We start from the raw sequence: 24,082 nt of genomic DNA, 5'->3' as shown, positions 1-24,082 counted from the left end.
ATTTGAAAACGTCGCTACTGGTAACCACTGATTAATGCGGTAATACTGTTGATCGACAAAACAACACAATAGCAAGCCCTCATCTTTATTATTTTCCGTTTTTACAGATACGAAAGATTAAAACAACCCACCAAAATGACAACCGAAGAGCAGAAAGTACCGTAGTAAGTAATGGATTTAGTGTTTGCTAATCACAAAATTAAACACTACAGTTTTCCTTTTTATTTAGTTACAAAGGTTTTTCACCCGAAATGAGGCACATTTATGGAAAATCTATAGAAAGGCCCCCGTATTTTCAACAGTTGAAGGTGAGCTTTCGTGCATTTAATGATATATGTTTTGCTGTATACAATGCTTTGTATATGCTAACTTAGGTGTATTTTTTTATTATATATATATGTATTTATTTGTTTTAGGAGAGAGAAAATGACGAGAAAGGATCGGGAAGGAATTATGAAGCAAAAAATATATTTCAAGTTATTATACCATCTGTTAGATTCATACCTGGATACACAGGTAGATAAACATTTTATACTAGCTATTACTCGGATACATTTATATTTATTGCTAATTATAACGTTTTCTATCGACTTAATGGCTGTGTAAAACGTTTATTCGCGCATTAAACTTCATATAAAACGTTTATTTGAGCATTAAAAGTTATAAAACACGTGTTTATGTATACTAAACACTATAAATATTTAATTTTTAAAAATACTTAGGCCATCTTCCAGGAAAGAACGATGTTTTTGGAAAGACATTTTCACAACAGGTGGAGGAATGTTTGAATAATTTATCTAAAATTAGAAAATTGAACGAAGAAAGAATGAAAATGTTAGAAGAAAGCTCTAGTGTCTTTGATAAACAATATCAGAACATGGAACGACCTTCATCAAGCCCAAATAAAGATCTTTTAGATAAGAGACTGTTAACACCACAACGTCTCCAAGAGCTTAGACCCGAATCAGACGATCGATTCGCAGATTATCCACCTACGAATAACTACACACAATCTGATTTATATAAATTCGATAGACAAAATGTATATAAAAGAACAGAACGTCCAAAAACGTGTAGCAGATTCAATTACAACAATGGAGAAGATCGCAACCCCGATGAGTTATTTAAAGAATTAAGGTACGAATCTCCATTTTCTCAGAAATCACAGAAAGATTACTCAAAATTTGAAAGTCCAAGTTACACGAAGGATCCTGAGATTTATAGGCCTACATCACAATCAAGAATGAGATATTCTCCTGTGGATAATTACAGGGATTATAAACATCAAGAAGACATTAATACGATAGAAAAAGATTCTGCTTGCAATCCTGATGTAAAGGAATGCAATTACAGAAGAAGTAATCCCACTAAGCTTAATCAAAGTAGCGATGAATTAAACACCGTTAAAGAAAGTAAGGATTTTACTGGAGGGAAGGCAATTAATCAATCGTAAGTATCTAATTTTAGCAATTTTATGTTAACAGAACATTAATAATAATAATTAATTTTAACAGGTATGATTCTAACGATCATGACGAGAGGGATTACAAGCCGCAGATCGATCCACAGAATCAAAGTGATAAAAATGTAGAAGATAATGGAGTGAGTAATCATAAAGATCAGATGAAGGATGTAGAAGATCTTCCTGATCCTCAGTTGGCTCATAAATGGAATCAGGATCAATTATCATCACCGAACGAACAAATGGAGAATCATCTGCAGAGGGAATCCAGCGCGACAAATGCCGTGGATTCGTCGATAGTCGTATCAGGTAGAAGGCCTTCTACTGGATTTTACAGATATCCAACAGGTTTAACAGATAAGAGCAGTCGTTATATCAATTGGAATGATTATATAAACTCTAAGGGGTTGAATCTCAGAAGACCAAATTTTTATAGAACCACTTACGACGATTTTAATAATGCCGCTAGACACTTTAATTCTACACTAAATCCTCACGTTTTCGGTAATCGAGGATACAGTTCACGTTTAAATTCGTCTTCATATTTAGGAATTCCTCCTATGGACAATGTTAAATTATGATGTGGAGTATTTGTGGACTCGAAATTCTTAACTTTTACTAATTAGAAACGTTAATGTGCGTGTGGTAAATTCATTAATTATGACAATAAAGTGTTTTCTTTTTATTTTAATGATTAAATTTCGTCTTTATTTCGATTTAAAACGATTATTTATTGACGTAACAAAATCGTTTTCCTTTGTTTAAGTATTCTTTGTTGATAAATATGCCTTAAAGATTTATTTGTACGTGTAATCAGGAATAAAATTAGAAGATGGAAAAGGTAATTTAAATTTATTTTATAATTTTATTGCCATAAAGTTGTAATCCTTTCAGTTATTTCTTCTATAAACAGGATAGCAAAGGTAGCAAGGAAAGTCTAACGAAAGAACAGCAAGCAAGTTCGTCAAATATAACAAGTGAGGGTAAGAATACGTCGAATTTATTTAATTAATACGCCTGTAAATAACGTAATACTAATCATTAAACGTTAATTAACGTAGAAGAAGAATCAGATTCTAATGAAGAGAAAGTAAAATCGCTAGAATTTTCGCCCGAATTGTTAGAATATTTAAAATGTAGCGAGGCATCCACCATAAGAAACATGCAGTTAAGTCGAAAATCGTTACCTGTTCCACCTCCTCGAATATCTAAAAGATCGTTTCCTTGGGAACAACGTTTATCACAAGTATATATAAAGCCGGAGATGTTGAAGAAATTGGAGTTCGAAATAGCGAGCGACGAGGCGATAGAAACAATTATGATATATCAATCGCCCGGTATTTCTATTCTTAGATACAAAACATCGAACGGTTTCTTTAAAAATCCGGCAATCGTTCTACCCAAGCCATTTTCTTCGTCGGAAATGGAAGAAATTAAAACAAAATTTAACTTGAACGAAGTAAGTGCCATCCCCGTTCACTGCGGATGCTGCGACAGGATATTTTCCGACGGAGAAAGTAAGTTCGACGAAGAAATGAAAGAAAAAACAACGTTTAAATGTAAAATTTGCAAAGAAATTTTCGAAGAAGTTAGTCTATACAAGAAGCATTTCGTTCTTATACATATCCTGGATAAGGATTTATTCTGTTTCGAATGCACAAGAGGTATAACAAGTGATGAGGAGGAGGAGGATTATGATATGACGAAGCGAAGTTCCGTCGATATGACGGCATTTAAGGGCGTTAATTGTCAATTGTGTAAAAAATATTTATGCCCGGAGGATAATTTGAGAAGGAAATTACTAAATATAACCCTATCGAATAAATCTGCTTACCTCAAGCGATGCCAGTTTTGCGAAAACATAGGCCAACATCAACCGACTGCCGAATGTCAAATGATGAATTTCCTAACTACCACTTACGTCTTCTGTTCCGAGTGCCACTCTAAAGATTACGACGAACTTTACATTAAAGCTGTCTCGACTAAGAAGGAACCAATGAATTCGGTTGAAGAACTCGAAGCTTTGAAGTGTCCTAGAAGGAAGTCGGAGATAATCCTACCTGTAGTGTGTACAGAATGTAAAAGAATCTTCACGGATAAACAGTTAAATGAAGATCAAGTTGAAGCGATTCCTTACTACGATCAGGAAGGTACTAGGAAGTATTACTACCAGTGTAAAGTGTGTAACACTAAGATAAGTGATAAAAGTGAGATGGAATCGCATATTATAGATCACATGTCTGAAGATGTAATATGTCCAACTTGTAGAAAACGAAAGCAAAAGAGATAAAATTGTTTATAAAGACGAAGATTCTTAAATAAAATACAATTTTTCCTTATTTATTAGTAAGTAATTACGAAATAAAATTAAGAAAACGTTATCTTCGTGTCTATTTTATAAATTAATAAATTAATTTTTGAATGTTTCAATTGTTAAATCATTCATATTTGAAGGAGAAACAGGAATAAGACAAACGGCGACAATAAAGAGGATTGTCGCGTAATTAATGCGTTTTTAATTGATCGATTGTTTAATTAATACATTACCCATTCTATGCTATGTAGCAGGCAATAATTACACCCACAGTGGATCGATCCGATCGACAATGCGGTCGATCAGCTTGGGTGAAATGTGATATTTCTTAATTGCCTTTGGGAGTTTTTTCTGTATGTATCGATGCTAGTGTACGTCTCAAAAGGAAACTGTTTTGACCTTTGACTTGTTCTGACCTTTTCTCTTTCAATATGGCTTACAATTCAAATACAAAATAATAAATTCGAGTCATCAATCCTTGTCAAGTATTTTATATATTCTGTTGACTATTTGTACGTTTATAAGATTAATAATTAGCTTTCAAGCATACACGAGTACGTTTTTAATATAAGAAATATAGGGGAAATTATTATTCTATGTAATTAAAGTTCAAATATGAATTTAATTACAGGTTTTGCTAACCAGGTATGAGATTACACGCGAGCTCCTCTCGTGTCTTTCTAATGATAAATTACCCTGTTTTGATATATTCTATACAGATGCCATTGAAGAAGAGTAGTTCTCAAGCTTTGAAAATTCGATGCCTCTTACACGTTAATAATACCAAGTGTACACTGCCCTGTTTCATATACTAAGAATTCTAGTTGCTTCCTACCTTAACAGTACCTCTCACACACTGCCTTGTTTAATGTAATTCTGTTAACGAGTCTTACTTCGAACGACTGAAGTTCATCGATTCGAAAATTGCGTGTTAAAAGCTACATAACAAAACTACTAGTTAGTGTTTAACACACACTAACAGAATAATTTCTTGTGTTATTAAATTAACAAACTTCCTCAACCTATACATAACCTCGATTTAACTCTCTCAAAGTTTATAGTTCGCGATCTACCGGTTGAGAAGTTTTATGTTACATCTAATTTACTAACTAGAACTGATTATCATTATATACAATTTAAGCATTGTTGTAATTACAATATAATATTTATTTATATTTCGATTTTTACATGCGAATAATGACATTAATTAGAATTTATAATCATCTTTAAGAAGTTAAAAAATGGAAACTTATTGTATCAGATTTTCAGTCAAACTTGACTTAACAGGTGAGTAATTTTACGTTCCTTCAGGCATTAAAGTATAGAATTTCTTCACTAGCGAGTGAACTCATTTATATTCTATACTTATCGTCTACTATCTCCTTTCTTCGTCTAACAAAAATATACATTTCGTGGTTCCAGATATACTTTAAAGTCTTACAATGTTATAGGATTCAATGTGGTATCTGGAGACTAAAACTGTACACAAAAGTAAGGGAATTATGCGAGTGTAGGTCATAATACTTGTATAAAATACAAGTTTATTTAATAAGAGAAGCTTAATCCTGTTACATAAGTAAGGGAATTAAATTTCTCTTATCAGAAACTATTTTTTAAGTTAATGGTCATTAAAGGGGAGGGATAAATCGCCATTAATTTCTTGAACTAGAATTACTTCTCCTTTATAATTAAATACATTGATTAATGTTGTTTTCTAGTTTTGTATCAAAACATAGTAATATAGGGATTTATAATGCCGTTTTCTAGTGTTAGAAATGGTTTTATAACCTAAAATAGTGACTGAAGCAGGGTGCTAAACCCCTACTTGATTTCGACTTTTTCAATGCTTCCTCTTCTGTATTGTTCATATAATTAAAAATAAATAGATAAATCAGATGAACTAGTATTAATGTATACACCGTTTGCATAGAAAAGGTCTACTTAACACAGGGATCTTCAACCTTCTTCATGCATCGACCCCTTTTCGAGAAGGAAATTTCTTTCATCGACCCTCCTGTATCATTTTTCACATTTAAATAATGGAAGTAAAATTTTTATTTAATTATTTGACGTATAATCTAAAGAAAATTAAAGACATAACATTAATATTATGTTATTGGTTATGGAAGAATTGTTAATTGACATTAATCAAAAATGATTATTATACATCAACGAATCTTGGATAATGAATGGCAGGTAAGAGTTATCGCTACAGTATATCATTATAAACCTTTCTTCGAGTGTGTGGTGTTGCCTCAAGCTATAAGACACCATTTTCCTATCGAGAGGTGGAAACTGGTGTAATTAGCAACACGTTGAGGTCTACGTAGATAAATCATGACTACTCAATGGCCGTAGTTTTTAATTTTGTAGTAGGAATATTGTAAAATCGTCGTCAAGTTCGACCCCGCTCGAGATACGACACGCGATTCCCTTTCCCTCCCCACCCCTTCTATCTTTAACCGTCAAAATTTAGATGCATCAATCCCCCTAATACACACACCTCCCTGCAAAATTTCAGAAATTTTTAACAAAAAACAAAAGAGTTATTAAGCTACAATGTGGGTAAACAAAATCGTGCTCCTCACACACTAACATCCTGTTATATAGGCCTATAACAGAGGGAAATAATAACTTGTAACTGTTTTGTCTGGAAAGTTATTCAACTCATTGTTGGATTTTTTTTTCGTTATTTTCAACGTTGTGTGCCTTTCTAATGTACTCTATAATGGTGGAAAATTATAGAGGTGCAGAAAATGAGCTTGGTATGATTTGAATTCGAAATTTTATTTATGAAATATTTATTAGACAAAGGAGTATAATAAGTTTCCTCATCACGATTATCGTCTAACACGAGTTTGAAAACAGCAATTTAATATCCGTTTTTTCTTGTAGAAACACCAAGAAACTTGGGCCCTGTATAATTAGTATTTAATATTTGACATCTTTATAAAGTCGAAAATATTATATTATTGTGAAAAATATACAAATAAGTCTTGTATATTTGACTAATTCTAAATCCTTAAAGGTGACCTCGAACAGGGATATAAAAACCTGGTAAAACAGGTAATATGTGGCGCCGAAACGTTGTGTTCTTCGAATAATTAACAATACATTTCTACTGTTTCTATTTTTATTTCAATTCGCCAGAAATTGTTTTTAGATAGATATTTATACAACTTTATAAGGTTAATTTCTTAAGGTTTGTATACTTTCCCGGCTGTATAACAGAGGAAAGATCCCATGTTACCCACTTTGAAGCTTAATAACTCCTGTAATTGTTGTCGAAAATTTCTGTAATTTTGCAGGGAAGTTTGTGTATTAGGAGGATTGATTCCGTTAAATTATGGTAGTTAAAGGTCGAGGGGTTGGAGAGTTAGAGGGGGGATCATGTATCATATCTCGAGTGGGGTCGGACTTAATAGAGATTTTACTCGTTATTTTAGCATTTACGATTTAAAATTCAGCTCGTTTTTCTATTTTATAATAATTAATAATATAAAATATCATAACAGATGGCGCAACACAGGTTTTACTGTTGACGGGAAAGTTATACAACTCATTGTTTACTTGTTTTGTGTATTGATTTAGAAATTGAATAGTGAAGTAAGACGAGAGAATTAAATCTATTACAGTATAAGAACGGCCGACATTTGATGTGTTTAAATGAGATAAAAACTTGTATGGTAGGTCAAAACAGTTGTAGAAAATCCCACGATCCAAACTGTCAAATCGAATTAGAGATAACGTTTGATTGTTCATCGATTTTCACATCACGCATGGAGAATTATATTGTGTAGCGTAGAAAATACACAATAAACAGCGTACACTATAAGCTTAATTCTTACAGTTTCATTATATATAACAGTTGTGATCTAAACCACAATTATACTCCTTTTCTTCTACTGTCTCCAGTTTTAACTGGTTAATATACAAAAGATATAATACATAATGGAGTTTGATACTTCTGATAGGTGAGGTGTATGTATATAAATAAAAAAAAAAAAAAAATCAGTAGAGTTTTCTCTGTTTATAGTTATACAATATACAAATATATATGGAGATTTATATGCAGAAAATATACAATATTATAACATTATCTTTCCTTCTTATTCAAACTTGTATAGCTATACTATATTATATAAAACCGCCATTGATGACTCTATTATAGAAACATGACTCAAATTACTATATTATATGCAATTTCTAAAGGCATGTTTACATTTTTTACTGTAATTATCATAAATAGCGAGGAAGCAATTTATAAAGCAGGTTATACTCGAAATAAAAAAATATTTTAATTGCTCAAATCACACATACAGAATCCTAAAATCACCATTTAACACTATTAAAATTCATGTATTCATTTAAAAAAATTCTTTATCACATCACCCTTCTGGCTAACTCCATTAATTTACACATTATTATAATTATTTTATCATAATTTAACTACAAAATTGCAATTTATGAAGCTAATTTGAGTAAACAAGCATCTCGAGTATAGGAATTTTCTTTATGCATTAGTTTCATATATATATATATTTAATGTATACAAACCCTTAATATTAGTCCCTCGATCCAGTAGCCTTCAAACGGTAAGATTCTTTTAACGAACTAACCTCCTAAACTCCTCCTGCTCTTCTACGATTGGTTTTCTTCCCTTAGCCAATAAGAATTGGCATGCATACATTTCACTGAATTGAAAAAATAAGTTATATAATTTCATAGAAAGGCTCTTCTTGTCGTCAAGATGCCTTATGGTGAAGATATAGATGAATTATCGTCATTAGTCGGGAGTTCAACTTCGCAGCATTCTTATCTTCTAAGTAGTCAGGTAAGTACAGTTTCTTTTATAAACTGTGCAAAATTCTAAAACTAACATTGTAATTTTACTAGTTTTACAGGTTACGATAGTATATTTTTGTATTATAATGTTAAAAATATATTATTTTATTAGTAAATTAGTTATAAAACTATTAAAATTATAAGAACTACACTCTTTACTATAGGAGCTATAACTTCTTCCTGCAATTTAATATTAAAACGAAATTATAACATACGAATTTTTTATATAAAAATAAGCAAAAGTCTACATTATTTATGTATTTTCTTAATATTTACTTATGCAAGTTAACCCAGGAATGATAGAGTAGTTAAAAGGGTGATATAACTTTCCTATTGCTTCTGATTATAAGGTGGTCCACAAGTGATGAGGTAATTATAATGCCTAATATAAAGACACGACTGTTGAGAACTTGTATGGGGCCCCAGGGTGTAGAATGCACCTTTTATCATCTTGTTTTTTTTGAACAAACGAAATATATAAAGCATTTCTTTACGATTTTGTTTTCGTAAATATATGGGTAAGAAGCATTAAAGCCCCTAATTTTCTCCCGTTCTGGGGAAAGATCTCCAACTCACCCTTCTCTCGACGGTGCTGTAACTGCTCCAAAACCTCTTCAATTAGTTTATTTCTTCCTTACATTCTGTCTTATGTTAAGGTGTACATTCTATTTTTTTACCCTGCAAGACGGATAACATATTATAAACCGATTATTTAAAAAATAATTATTTAGTTCTGGCAAGGTGGACAAGATCACGTTATTTTTGACGGATTTCCTTTCATACTTGCCTCAAGGGGATTGCACAATTCAAGACGAGCCTAATTTTTAGGTCTTCAGCCCGGGTTTATGTTCCTTTAGCTCTGTAAATCGGTTTTTCTCCAGTGATAACATCAAGATACTTGTAATGTAGTACCGTTGCATCATACACTATCGTTCTAATTTTTTTACTGTTTGCTAGATTTTAATTATTATTACATATCGGTTCGAAAAAAGCGTAAAATAAGTGAAGGAATGCGACAAAAATGCAGCGAAATATATAGGCGAATTAATTGCCATTTAGACTGCACAATTGCATACTTACTTTTCAGCCATCTTCTATTATAAATAACACACTTTCTTAAATATATTTCTAGCATATTTTCATTTCTCTGTATCTTATCATTTAATAAAATACAAGTGAACGCCTTTTTAATTGATAAGGGGTGAAAGAAATAGAAAAAACTACAGCAACATTCCTGTCTCTTGTTTTCTAAGGTATATTGTCTTGATAAACACGTCACGTTTTTGAAAAAAATAGGTAAAATTGCTGAAAGTCGGTATAATAACTTTAAAAAAAAGTATCTTTAGATAAAAGAGCTCAAGACCTACATTTTAAATTATATTTTCTACTTTTATCCTTATCTTAGCAGCCATCCTGCTAGTAGTATAGCATTATTAAGGCTTAGAAATGAATAAATAAACTTAAAATTCTTTACTTTACACAGTAAATTCTTTGATTTTTAAATTCTTATCGTGTAATATACATATTTGGGCATTAAATGTACCTCGAGTCCGGAATTACGAGTTGAACTTTATTTATTCATTTACAGATAAAGCGTGACACTAACAAGTAAGTAAAAAGTAAGGCCCATTCCTCTTACTCAGCGCCATGCTTTACCTACGAAAGATTAAACAATTATCAACATAACTATACATCCACAAGAGCCGAATTATCGGGCTAAAGTTGGCTATAATAAATAAATAATTAATAAGACAATTTGGCACTAGAGCTTGGCGTTAGGCGCCATCTCTTACTAAACTTAATAATTATAATTAAATTAAATAAATAATTTTAATAATTTGGAACTGGAGGAAAAGAAATCGGCCCGAAGCGGGACTCGAACCCACAACTTCTGCTATCCGTGCAGACACGTTACCAGTTACGCTACCCGGACCTTCAGTCCGATCGCCTCCTCCAGTATATATAAGCTAACATGACGACCATCGACGGTCATTACAATACCGGCTGGGGACACATCAAGTGCCCACGTCCTCCCAAGGCACTCAACCGGCCATCGCAACCCCGGCAAGGCGTATAAATTTAAATAAATAACGACTAACCCGTTACAAAGCTATACATCCACAAGAGCCGAATTATCGGGCTAGAGTTGGCTATAATAAATAAATAATTAATAAGACAATTTGGCACTAGAGCTTGGCGTTAGGTGCCATCTCTTACTAAACTTAATAATTATAATTAAATTAAATAAATAATTTTAATAAGTTGGAACTGGACTGAAGGTCCGGGTAGCGTAACTGGTAACGTGTCTGCACGGATAGCAGAAGTTGCGGGTTCGAGTCCCGCTTCGGGCCGATTTCTTTTCCTCCAGTTCCAAATTATTAAAATTATTTATTTAATTTAATTATAATTATTAAGTTTAGTAAGAGATGGCACCTAACGCCAAGCTCTAGTGCCAAATTGTCTTATTAATTATTTATTTATTATAGCCAACTCTAGCCCGATAATTCGGCTCTTGTGGATGTATAGCTTTGTAACGGGTTAGTCGTTATTTATTTATATCAACATAACTATTATGATTCCACAAGTACAGGTACCAATTTCTTTACCGTTTATAATGCTCTTGAAAGAATACTAAAATACAACCCTGGGGTAAATTCTACTTTCAAATATCTATAATTCTTGTATTCCATTCAAATAAAATAGTTTTGTATTGGCTAGAGCTTTGGAGGTTTCAAGCTACCAAAACAATATCGACTGCATAGTCAATAATATATATCCCATCATACATAATAATGGCAGTTGTTTGAAGGTTATTTTAAAAACGGTGGCCTTTATTGGAGGTTCGACTGTATTTTGCAATTGAATAAATAAATCGAAAGCAAATAGGATCTTCCTACGATCTGGAAACAATACCTTTTCTAGTGTTTCTTTTATCAATGAATGCAAACCGGAATTTTGTCATTGGTTAAGGTTCTTCACAACAATTAACAAATGTCTTCCTAGTATTATACTATATAATTTTATTCAGTTTAGTTTTATCACCTTTCTTATTGATCCTGTTAAATATTACTTGATTCAAACTGTCAGAGTATTGGAATCATCCGACAAACACTTTCGATATCGAAAAGATGGAGACAATTTCGAACGTCGTTTACTTCGGGAGCATATTCGATAATGATTTTACTGATTATTTCTTTTTAAAAAAATGAATTAACTTGTCTCATTTTTTACACACTGCGACTGTTCTAATCGAATTCATTTAGGAAATCTTATTTCTCTTTATTTGTCTGTCTGTATGCCTGTTTGTTTAGGAATATCCCATATTTCTGCGTATATTTTCCTTAATTTTTGATAATATCTTGTTGTCTGTATATCTTTTGAATATACCGGTATATCTTCTGAGGACCTTATCTTTTCTTCTTATCTTCTTACCTATAAATCTCTTATTCATGAGAAAATTTTCTTCTTTCGATTGCATGTATTTATCTCCATTTCCTGTTCTTTTGAAGATACCTTATTCTCTGCTTGCCAATTCGTCCCTATTTCCTTTATTTTTATGGTATAAGGTTCAATTTTCTATCACTTATTACAGTTTTAACTTACAAAAATGCTTGCTATTAAAAAAAAAAAAGTAATGTTTAGAGAAACATGGATATATTTTTAAATTTAGAAAACGTTATCACCTTCGTGTCATTAAATATGTCCTCGATAAAAAATTTAAAAAAAAATTGCATTTTCCTGGCCGCGTATTAATTTTAACAAAATATATAGAACTTCAAAACCTGAATGGTAACTTAATCTCTTAAAAATTAATATATTCTGTTCACGTCTACTTGCTCTTCTCGGTTGAACAGGTTTAGAATTGGTGTCCTTCTACTTTACTAAACATCACCTACGTTCATTCGTTCCTTCCAAGATGTTGCGTAAATACTTTAATCGAGATAATTGGTAGATCTTTATTGTAAAAAAAAAAGGAATTTTAAGCTTCGGAACCAGATTTTTGTTCCTATTATATAAATAAAAACAAATTTACGAAGTTTAAATTAGCAAAATTAAACAGTTTTGAGGCATAACACCAAGAGTTATATCGATACATAACTCATATATATCGTCGATTAAACGTAATGAAATGCCGAAAAAATGTTTAATTAACACGTAATTAACGTAAATATATCTTTTAGATATGCTAAAATTAGTTAATTTTTAACGTTATTTATCATACAGGATCACAAAAATGTCTATAATAATAATAATAATAATCACTTTCTGCGTGTTAAACTAATTTAACAATTGAATTGTCGTGCTTCAGATATTATGTTTCCCTAGAATAAATTCTACTCGATTTAAATTAAATAGGAGGAGAAATTTAATCGTCGTGGAGAATTTACCTACAGAAGATAAGGTTATTCTCCTTATGGTGTGTCTAAGTTTTCGCATTTTCTACGAGGAAAAAATCCCTCTTAACATCTTTAATTACACGAAAACGTATATCTCTGTTATTTACTGTACATTTTAAAGCCTCATATATAACATTCTTCCGTCGTTTAATGGTTGTTCCAGCTATAAAAGTTGCAACTACAGTAATAAAAAGTAGGGAGAAAAGTTTACAACCGACACAAACTATAATAAAAAATTGAAACAGCTCTTCATATGAATGTAAATTTCGAACGTATGAATTAATATGCAATTAAATTATTTTATAGTCAAAATAATTTATAATTTATCTATTTTTAGTCTACAGAATTAGAAAAAAGATGCAGAAGCTTTCAGAGTTGGATGGAGGAACAGACAGCGGGAATCAACTTAACGTGGGAGAATTTGAATGTGGAAATCAAGGATAAATCATTGTTGAAGAATGATAAGGGCAATCACGAAAATCGCAAGATTCTTAATAATAGTTAAGTCGCCTTATTATATAAAATAACTCGTAAGTTAATTAAATTCTCATCCATCATCCAGACTGATGTTAAGTATCAACCTACGTGAAAGAATTTGAGATATTAAGTGCCATTAGGAGAAGCTTGTCCTAGTTTTAAATAAGAACTGATTGAGTAATAATCTGTAATAAAAATCCAACATATCAATGAAAATTACGTTTTAATTATTATTCAGTTCATTTAAACGCTTTAAAGTCTATTAATTCAGTTCATTTAAATGCTTTAAAGTCTACTAATTCAGTTCATTTAAACGCTTTAAAGTCTACTAATTCAGTTCATTTAAACACTTTAAAGTGTATTAATTCAGTTCATTTAAATGATTTAAAATCTATTAATTCAGTTCATTTAAACGCTTTAAAGTCTATTAATTCAGTTCATTTAAATGCTTTAAAGTCTACTAATTCAGTTCATTTAAACGCTTTAAAGTCTACTAATTCAGTTCATTTAAACACTTTAAAGTGTATTAATTCAGTTCATTTAAATGATTTAAAATCTATTAATTCAGTTCATTTAAACGCTTTAAAGTCTATTAATTCAGTTCATTTAAATGCTTTAAAGTCTACTAATTCAGTTCATTTAAATGATTTAAAATCTATTAATTCATATTCCACTTAAAGACTTCGTCATTAACTTTTTTTATAGTATACATAGCCTACTGTGAGATGATTTATGTACTGTAGGACGGCACAAAAGTCAGTTAATCATTCTAATTACTGTTTTCATCAAATACTTTAATATTAAAATACGAGAAATCTTGTCTATTGTGCAAATTACTATGGTTTTTAACGTATTCAAATTCACAAGTCTAGCCGGAATGCACTACTATTGGACTACCCCATATACTAGTGTGTATTTTGTTAATAATTTTACTTATTCCGTCTATCTGATACACCGCTTAAACAGGACATGTGTTTTATACTATACTATACTATACTATGTGTTTTGTACTATACTATATTATACTATACTATACAACTTAGATAGGCTTTACTATAGGCCTACATAAAATTTATTATTATTGTTTTGTTTTAGTGTCAGGAAGTGTTCATTCTGGAATGCTGTTGGCTGTCATGGGAGGAAGGTAAATTTGAATTGTAAAATAAGGTCTTAATTGAGTAAATTCGTGTTACAAGATATATTTTTTTGAATGCAGCGGAGCAGGAAAATCGACTTTTCTCAATTGTTTAGCGGATAGAAATTGCAAGGGTTTATCAGTCAGTGGTAAAATTACAGTGAATGGACACGCTCATAAAAAGTAAGTATCAAGAAATACGATAGAATTATTTAATTACATTTACGACTCGTAGGCAACCGTTATCCCATCCCTCATCCTCTTCCCATTTATCTCCATCTTCCTTATAACAGTCTCATATGTTTCATTCCACTGTTGGTAGGATTCAAATTCTGCTCTTAATGGGCTTAATTGTAGCCGAATATAGGGTACAATTATACAATAATAAATAAATTGTTTTATTAGAAACACATTAATGTAATCTGTATTATTCCTTAGCTACATAAGGGCAATTTCAGCTTACGTGCAACAAGATGACTTGTTTCTACCAGGTTTAACCGTCAGAGAACATTTAATTTTTCAGGTAGATTACATATAAAATTGTCTTTTATAAGCTAATTTATATGTAGTTAACGAATTTATTAATTAAATAGCATAATTTTCCATCAAATATTATATTATATAATTAAAATTTCACAGGCAAAATTACGTATGGATCATAGAACAACCAGGAAAGAACGGTTACAGAGAATTGAAGAAATTTTAAAAGAGGTGAATTCTTGTGTTATAAAATTCTAATATTTATATCCAGTTTTTAACCTGAAGTTTATGTTTTTAGTTAGGACTTAAAAATTGCGAGAATACAGTTATAGGACAACCTGGTGTCAAGAAAAGTCTATCTGGAGGCGAAAGAAAACGATTAACCTTCGCAACTGAAGTAAAACAATTTATATTACTTTCAAAAACGATATTTATTTAAATTAAAAATCTGAATAAATCGTTATATTTTAGATCTTAACGGACCCAGCATTGCTGTTTTGTGACGAGCCAACTACTGGTCTCGATTCATTTATGGCACACAACGTAGTCAGCATATTATATGAAATGGCTTCTAAAGGGAAGATCGTTATCTGCACTATTCATCAGCCATCTTCTGAAGTCTTTCGAATGTTCGATAGGTTAGTTTAATGTTGTAAATTATAGGTTTTAAGCAAGGGAAGATCCGGACTATAACCCTTGAGGCGATATTATCTTATAATCGAAGAAAATTGTATTCAACGAAGAGTCACATTCGATAGAGTTTAAAGCGTGCCTATCCTCCCCAACAATTTGCAAACAATTTATTTATCAAGGGTGTCTTTAGTTCATTCACCTAATTAAAAACTCAATAGAGAAAAAACGCCGTAATTTCCATCTAAAATTAGTGAACTGGAAAAGTTTTTTCTATATTTAGCAACACCAGACATTCGCCATAGAATTTCTCCATCTCATCGATAAAGATAAACAATTCTTGGATAAGGAGATGAGGATACATTTCTGGAAAAGTGAATTGACATAATTGTCGTATTTGGAAGAATAAGGAAGAGATAAGAATGGGAATAGGAAGGACCGTCCTCACAGATATAGCCACAGTGAAAGAAAGAGGGAGGAGAGGCAAGGTGCCTGGGGGAGAGGGGCAGGAGGAAAGGGAAGAAGAAAGGGGGAAGAGGAGAAAACATAAGCGTTTGCCAGGTCCGGTGATAGTGATCAATAGAAAATATAGGCAATACAAGTAATATAGGGTATAAGTAATCGTGTACATAAATATAATACACCTGTACATAATCTTTGGCTTACAAAGAAACCCGTAATAGAGACAAATTGGGATATTAGTATTAGACTTTTAGTATTATCTACAATAGATAATACTAAAAGTACAAATAAAAATACAAGAGAAATGTTGGATGATTAGATTCAGGAGACAGAGACATGATGTATTGCGCGTATAGAGTATAGATAACTACGCTTTCCATCGATAGGTAATCTGATTGGCGGCTGCCCGACCGCCAGAGTACACGACAAAACAGGTTGGAAGGACGACGAAGGTAGCCACTCCAGGTGGGCGGGTTGAGGTTGATACTTAAATTCTAAGATGAGATGTCCTTCTGGGGATGCAGCTTTTAGTCACGAGTATTAGTGGGTGTTGTCGCTTGTCGATGGTCGAAATTCAGCTTTTCGTGAGCCATCCAGAATTCTACGTATCGTGAATTCTACGAATGCCACGTAAATATTGTTGTTGCTGATAATGTTTTCATTGTGAGAATAGCCATGAAACTCCCTCGCTGATTGAGGTGGAGATGAGGTGGTTCTGCGTATGGGAGAAATGTGCACAATCATCCATCCGTGTAGACAATATTATATGGAAGGGAATCCTCTCTATGGGAACCCATTGTGACTTCCGGTAGATGAGCGGGGTGATGCAGTAGAGAGTAGATGGTCTAATTAGTGGTGTTGAGGTTGGAGTGAAACAGATGGTCCATTTCCAGATTGGGTAAGCTTCCTATCTCCAGATATGCTAGAAGTTCTGTCCATTTCCCCGTAGGTGTGATGAGGTGAGTCAGCCTCCAGAGGATCCTATTGGCCTAAGCCTTAAGACTCATAGGTGGTATCCCAGTCAGGACTTGGAGCGCTGCCGTGGGAGCCATTTTGTATGCCCCCGATATCCGAAGAAGGCATACACGTTGCACTTTGTTAAGAGCTCTCCTGATGTGAGCCTTGGAAGCTGCTGCTCCCCAGATTGGGGCACCATACAAGATTGTAGGCACTATGACCTGTCTATAGATATTTACAAGAATGTCTCTGTTTACCCCCCAGCTCTTACGAGAGATAGTCCGAAGTTCATTGTGTGGTTCGCACTCACCTCCAAGCATAAGATGGCCTACTTTTCTTTATCGGACACGAAGATCTCCCCATGTCACCTCCTTGATTTCTTTCTGTGAGGCTCCGTAAAGGACAAAGTGTACGCAATAAAGATAAATAACGTGAAGAAATTATAAGATAGGATAATATAGGCCTCGAATGCGGTATGAATGAGATGTTTAGAGAGAAATCGAGTGCGGGTTTGAAATTCTGAGAGCAACAACAAGAGCAGATGTGGAAGCTCCTTTGATGTGCATTTAGAAAAAATCTTTTTGAATTAACGAACATTGTATAGTTAATTATTTTTTTAAAATATCTGTTATATCCTAATTACTTGGCCCTAAATTAGAAACAAAATTATATTTAGGGCATAGTAAACTAGGCCCTATGAGCGTAGGCAGAAATGTATCTATATCTACCAACAGTTGTGTTTGCACATCACTCTTATCAAACAATATTTCGTGTCAATCCTTTCAGTAAAACTTGTGTATTACAAGTGCCATGCCATGTTTTAAATATGGCATGGCACTTGTACACGTGCCATGTTTTAAACATCGGTTTTTATCAGAACTCCGATTAGTAAAGAAGAGTAGTCCAATTAACACCAGGGTACTGCTTCCAATTAAGCGAATCATTAACTAATTACTAGTTGATGCTCTATAAATTAAAAAGATGTCCGGGGTGAACGCCCTTCTTGAATCCACTCCTAGTTTTAACAATAAGTTAGAACGTTGCGTACGTATTAATGTTTTAACTATATAATTAGTTCATTCAGTAGTCTCAGCAAAATCATTATTATTCATTACCGTATCCAAGATGGCCAATGAGCAATAAATCAGGATCGACGTTATCGAATGACGTTACTGAAATATTAATGAGGAACACATTCGTTTGTGCCTAATGATGAGTTGCTGAAATTTAACTAGTAGAAAACAGTATCAGAATTTACTTTCCCGGCTGTTATGTATAACAGAAAGTAAGTATGGAGATAGGTCAGAAATTGGTCCCACAAGATTTTGTGTTTTTGGGACCTCGAAACGTCGGGAAATGCAAAATAGTCCGGAATTTTTCTGTATATATGGATGTTAGTGTATGTGTTTGTATGTGTGGATCATGACTTTGTTCACCCTCTTTAAAGTTTAATAACTCCTGTGCTTTTTGCCGAAAATTTCTGAAATTTTTCAGGGTACATTGAAGGTATTAAACTTTGGTGATTAAAGGTTGAGGGGTAGTGAGATAAAGAGAGGGTCGTGTGTCGTATCTCAAGTTGGTCGGACTTATAAAATGAAAAGCCACAATAAAAGTTTTTAAATTAGAAAATTTAAAGAATCTTCAATTTATAATTTAATTATATTGATAATTTATAGTATAATTTTTAATAAAAACAATTTTTCTTTAGATTATTGCTTATAGCTGAAGGAAGAACAGCATATTTAGGACCGTCCTACGAAGCTCTTGAATTTTTCTCTAGGTATAATCTTTTTAAATCTTTCTCCTGTTAAATATAAATAATAGAAATAAAGGCAATTTATATCTTATTTTCAGTTTGGGTTATATATGCCCTCTTACTTTTAATCCCGCTGATTATTATATTCAAGTTTTAGCTATTCAGCCAGGTTTCGAAGAAAGGGATAAACAGATAATTAATGTTAGTAAAGAAAACAGATTTTAATTTCTTAATTAATTTTAAATTCGTAAATAAGGATATATTTTTAAATAGAAAATTTGCAATTGGTACGATGCTTCTTCGTTTGGCAAAAATGAAGAATGGAATCAACACGGTGGTTACGAGGTAGGTACACACAGAACACGCGGGAGATTGTAGACGTTTGTAAACACTTGCATTTTGTTTCAGTTATCAGAAGTATACCACAAAGTGAAGTCGTAAGTAAGAAAATTATAAAAAATATCTCCGTAATTCTGAACGAGAATTGAATTTATAAACTGTAATTTCAGAAAGAAAGCTTCGTGGTTTGTACAGTTCTATATGCTGTTATGGAGAGCTTTACTCGAAGCATTTCGAAATCCTTCAATAATGACTATAAGAACGTTTCAGAAAATTGTAAGTCGTACATTTTCGGAAATATAATTGATAAAAAAATCGTTTAATTAATTAGATTTGTACTTTTATACTTCACAGTTTCTAGCCTTGATGATTGGTTCTATTTACTTTCAAGTAAAAATTAACCAGGCAGGAATCATGGCTGTAAATGGTGCAATATTTGTTTTCATTACAGAAAATACGTTTCCGAGTATGTATGGGGTGCTTCAGGTACGTTAATTAACTTTATTTGTAACGTTTAAGAATGTATTTTACTTTAAATTAATTCCAATTTCAGACATTTCCTCAAGAGCTTCCTGTATTTCTTCGTGAAAATCAAAATGGTATATATCGAGTGGATGCGTATTACCTATCCAAGATAATATCTTTAGTAAGTTTCTATTAAACTGATTAAAGTCGAATCATTTTTGTAATTTTAAATATTAATGCTAGAGTTTTTTAGATTCCAGGTTTCATTTTCGAACCGGTTCTATTCACAGTTATATCTTATTGGATGATAGGTAAGAAAATTGGGTATTTAAGAGGAAAGTTACTTAACTACAATGCAAACCCAAAGTCACGTTATTTCAATTTAAAATCATTCTCCTGAAAGGAGTTAATAGATGACTGGCACGACTCTAATGCTAACAGGAAAAGTATGATGTACAGGGGCAAGATACTACTAATTTGAGGTGGAGAGCATATATTTTAAATTAAATAAATATAAAAAATACGATTACAAATTGCAGCCCGGCATTGTAACGATGTAACATTAAACAATAGCTCGTTTATGTTGAAATCGCATTACGTTCTGAGCCTGTTTTCATGAAATATGTTTCTGTATTTCACATTAAAGATATTTAAATAATATAATACTTATATTTATTATTGAATTAAAATTTTTTGGATTTATACCTTCCAGAATGACAATTTAATTAATTATATTTACAGGATTAAACAGTGATTTAGACCGATTCTTCTTAACCATGCTTATCATTGTTTTAACTGCAAACACAGCGAGCGCATGCGGTATTAATAATTACAATTTTATATTTTTTAATTTAAAAATTACTATTAACTTGATTATTTTCGTTAATTACTCGTTTTAGGATTTTTCTTTTCGGCGGCTTGCGCTTCACCAACTTTAGCTATGACGATTCTCGTGCCAATTGATGTAGTTTTAATGATCACAGGAGGAATTTTTATCAATTTAAAGTAAAGTACATTAAAAAATATTTAAAATTAAATAATATAATACGTATAAAATTTGATTAAATCGATTTTATTGTTAGAACTTTATCAAAATATATATCGTGGTTGCAGTACTTATCCTGGTTTCGATACTCTAACGAAGCGTTGATGGTAGTGCAATGGGAAAATGTTCATAACATTAGTAAGTATTTATAGGTATTATAGTATTTATTGTTCACTAGAGTTCGAAAGCACCTGAACTATTGATAAATGTCATTTACAATGCATAATTGTACTGTACATTTAAAGGTTCTCAGATACAGGGCTCGTGAGTATTTGTTAGTTATGTTTACACAAGTCCACCATTGGCCGAGTGGGTTCTACACCGGTAGATGGTTGTGATTTCAAGGTCGTGGGTTTTCAGGATCATCGAAAGTTCGTAATGGGCTGAGGTTAAAGCGAGTCTCTTTTGCCATGTTTTTGTTTTCGAACAAATGGAATATGTAGTGTTTCTTTTTCAATAAAAGGCGCATTTTACTGACTAATAATAACGTTAATTTATAAGGGTAAGAACACTTCAGACCCCTAAGTTTTCTTCGGGCTAGTAGAAAAATCCCTACTACCACTACCACTGATACTCAATAAACATTTTTCAACGGTTATGCAGACTATAGAGCTTAACTTTATAATACTTTAATCAGTTTATAATGTTGAAGAAAAAACATTTTCTAAAATTCTTTCATCTTTAGCCTGTTCCTCAAGAAAAGACATTCCTTGTGTCAGAGAAGGTGTCGAAGTAATTGAAGATTTTGGTTTCAGTAGGGTAAGTAACGTTTTACGTTGATGAATACATGTTGTATTGTATCGACTTGTACATTTTTGTTCATTGTTTTCGAATGAAAAATTGAGGGTAGTGGCTTTTGTATCCAAAAAATTCAGCAGCGAGTTGCTTAACTTTCCCGGCAACATTTGTTATGATGTTTTATTTAAAAACTTTTTATATTTTAAACTATTATAAAATGGCAATAAGTTTAGGGTAGGGATGTGTTTATAAAAAAAAAATTGTAAATGCTAATAACGAGTAAAATCATCCGTAAGTCCGATTCTACTGGAGATGCAATCGATCCCGTTTATCTCCCCAACCCCTTGACCTTTAACCACCAAAATTTAACAGCGTCAATGCCCCTAATAAACAAATTTCCCTGAAAAATTTCAGATATTTACGACAAAAAGCACAGGAGTTATTAAGCTTCAAAGAAGGTGAACAAAACTGTGCCCTCCCTCACACACGCGTACACGCAAATTTAATAGGGGAATGTATCATAAGTTCGAAGCAATACGGCATCAGTTGAATGAGTTATATTTAAACTATTGTGTTTTATTAATATATATATAATTTTAATTATTTACAGGACGAAAATGAATGGAACTTTATCTGCCTGTTTATACTATATATTGCTTTTCATTTGATGGGATTAATTGCTTTAATTTTGAGATCTAAGAAGAAATAATAATGATGAATGTTTGTAACTAATATATTTTTACATTTGTTAATTAGTACAAAGTTTAATAATAGATTTATTTAGTTTAAATATGCTTATTAGTCTAATTATTATCTGATCTAGTGACATACGTTCAGACAATTCTCACAAATCGAACAACGTGGAAGTTTTAATTGATATAATACTAATTTAATATTTAAAAAACACAACTCAATAGATAATTTTAAAAATAATTACAATTACTCATCTGTGGTGTAAATAGAACCGAGTTAGAACGTGCAAACATACCTTTACCTCTGTATCACCGCCGTGTATGCAGCTAATCTATGCTTTAATTCTTTTAACCTTCTGTTAACCTTTAAGCATCTATCTTCGTTCTCGTGATTAATGAAGAACGGACAGATCGACAGACGAACAACAGTGAGTCAGCTTACAGGTTTGCGATTTGAAAATTGCAGACCTCCTAGTGTAAACGTTATCAGTATTTTCTGAAACAACGTTTTAATTCATGTCCGAGAATCCTACCAGACACTCGATTTAACCCGTAGTTCACTACATCTGTGCTCAATTAGAATTGTTCAGTTTGCTGAACGCGACACATGACACAAACATAATATACTTTATATCTTACACAAATTTTCATATCATAAACAATTCAAATGTACACTATGTGTGCAAACGTTGATAGAACGAAAGCTGTGTACTGTCATTAGAGTTACGTGTTCTTATCTCGTTCATTGTGTTAATTTATCCGTTCCACGTGCCAAAACCGATGGTAAGGCGTTGTGGTCTTCTTTAGTTAGCCCCAAGTAGATTCGAAAATTGGTGAAAAAACTGTCCAATAATGAGTTATGACACGTTAAGCATTTCAAACATAGCTTCAAAGGTTTCATTTTTCTTGAATTTAATGCCACAAAACTTCTGTTTTTCACTTGCAGTTTTCATTAACGTGGAAGAAAATGAATAGAGTGCACTTATCACCTACGAAAATCAAAGTAGCTTCAAGAGTCACTAGTGTATATTAAGACACCCAGAGATGTTAAATATAATTGAAAAGTTTTCAATGTTTCGATATTGATAGATTGAAACATTGAACGTCTGTAGATTCCTTCATGCCATAGATGACTGCACATTGCTAAATCGTGAATATCTGCTGAAATCTGCAGACGGATCGTGGCACGAATTAAGGGAATTTCTAACCCCAAGCCAGATTTTGTGGTGAAGTTGAAGAACAGTGACAACTATTGAACATATGTGAGTGCCTTTAGAAATAATAGATGAGTAACATACTCACAATTATGTGTTACTAATAATTCATGGAGTATACTTTAGATCAATATATATATTGCATTGAATATATATAGAATATATGTTATACGAGAAATATATAACTATTCTAATATATTAGAATATTTTATATTATAACGTAACATATAAAACAATTTCCAGCTGCTAAGTAGTATGTAAAATAAAACTAAAAAATGAATATACCATGATTATAATAAATAAATTACAAGTAAAATATAATTTAACTCTATAAAAGTAAATCTTTTTTAAAATAGTTTTCTTACTTTTAAACAGAAATTTTTATTTGCATAAAAGCAAATATTAGGCCCAAGACGTAAATTGAAAACAATAAAGAGTCCAAATAAGAATTCATAAATACAAATAAGAAAGTCATGTATACGTTACAAACGATGTTCTCTGCGTCAGATTTTCCATCGAACAATGGGTATAGAAACATATCTGCTACTATCTGAACAATTAAAACTGAAGAAAATGAAGTAATCAGTTGAAATAGACAATAAGACTCGATTTCTTTGCTTAATTCTTCTTCACCTGGATAAGAGCTTACGTCACTTGGAAAGTCTAATTTCTTT

At 32.0% G+C, this 24,082-nt stretch overlaps 3 protein-coding genes across 4 annotated transcripts; all 3 read left to right on the top strand.

Annotated features, from left to right (window-relative positions):
• The first annotated feature begins 81 nt into the window (after positions 1–81).
• On the top strand, positions 82–2,043 carry LOC136987787 (uncharacterized). Its single transcript, XM_067285550.1, has 6 exons — positions 82–164; positions 230–308; positions 417–516; positions 723–1,137; positions 1,192–1,449; positions 1,515–2,043. Exons 1-6 carry the CDS (start codon positions 136–138, stop codon positions 2,041–2,043), a joined length of 1,410 nt encoding a protein of 469 aa, XP_067141651.1. The 5' UTR covers positions 82–135.
• Positions 2,044–2,231: 188 nt separating this feature from the next.
• On the top strand, positions 2,232–3,752 carry LOC136987786 (oocyte zinc finger protein XlCOF6-like). Its single transcript, XM_067285549.1, has 3 exons — positions 2,232–2,303; positions 2,376–2,445; positions 2,524–3,752. The coding sequence occupies exons 1-3, from the start codon at positions 2,295–2,297 to the stop codon at positions 3,750–3,752; spliced, it is 1,308 nt and encodes a 435-aa protein (XP_067141650.1). The 5' UTR covers positions 2,232–2,294.
• A 1,212-nt stretch (positions 3,753–4,964) lies between these two features.
• Positions 4,965–22,292, top strand: LOC136987782 (protein white-like). 2 transcript variants are annotated; one of them, XM_067285543.1, is made up of 22 exons: positions 4,965–5,063; positions 8,505–8,610; positions 13,356–13,518; positions 14,591–14,639; positions 14,712–14,813; positions 15,069–15,153; positions 15,270–15,341; positions 15,409–15,507; positions 15,582–15,748; positions 18,868–18,939; positions 19,014–19,116; positions 19,189–19,260; positions 19,324–19,352; positions 19,425–19,530; positions 19,609–19,740; positions 19,808–19,900; positions 19,973–20,030; positions 20,461–20,538; positions 20,619–20,724; positions 20,802–20,902; positions 21,450–21,523; positions 22,113–22,292. In XM_067285543.1, exons 2-22 carry the CDS (start codon positions 8,527–8,529, stop codon positions 22,209–22,211), a joined length of 1,944 nt encoding a protein of 647 aa, XP_067141644.1. In that variant the 5' UTR covers positions 4,965–5,063; positions 8,505–8,526; the 3' UTR covers positions 22,212–22,292. The 2 variants fall into 2 exon arrangements, with proteins under 2 accessions (XP_067141644.1, XP_067141645.1); XM_067285544.1 differs by having other exon boundaries at positions 5,045–5,063; positions 8,509–8,610.
• The last annotated feature ends 1,790 nt before the right edge of the window (positions 22,293–24,082 follow it).

This window comes from Centruroides vittatus, unplaced genomic scaffold (assembly GCF_030686945.1).
Source record: "Centruroides vittatus isolate TY-2023 unplaced genomic scaffold, ASM3068694v2 scaffold_2707, whole genome shotgun sequence".
Classification (NCBI taxonomy): domain Eukaryota; kingdom Metazoa; phylum Arthropoda; class Arachnida; order Scorpiones; family Buthidae; genus Centruroides; species Centruroides vittatus.
This window is presented reverse-complemented; position numbering and strand designations above follow the sequence as displayed.

Bases quoted from the DNA above. Each gene is read 5' to 3' on its own strand.
- LOC136987782 (XM_067285543.1), top strand. From the start codon at position 8,527: ATGCCTTATGGTGAAGATATAGATGAATTATCGTCATTAGTCGGGAGT. The intron at 19,117-19,188 runs GTTAGTAAAGAA...ATTTTTAAATAG, and splicing joins GGGATAAACAGATAATTAAT to AAAATTTGCAATTGGTACGA. The intron at 20,725-20,801 runs GTAAAGTACATT...TTTTATTGTTAG, and splicing joins GGAATTTTTATCAATTTAAA to AACTTTATCAAAATATATAT.
- LOC136987787 (XM_067285550.1), top strand. From the start codon at position 136: ATGACAACCGAAGAGCAGAAAGTACCGTA. The intron at 517-722 runs GTAGATAAACAT...AAAAATACTTAG, and splicing joins ATTCATACCTGGATACACAG to GCCATCTTCCAGGAAAGAAC. The intron at 1,138-1,191 runs GTACGAATCTCC...AAAATTTGAAAG, and splicing joins GAGTTATTTAAAGAATTAAG to TCCAAGTTACACGAAGGATC.
- LOC136987786 (XM_067285549.1), top strand. The intron at 2,446-2,523 runs GTAAGAATACGT...TAATTAACGTAG, and splicing joins GTCAAATATAACAAGTGAGG to AAGAAGAATCAGATTCTAAT.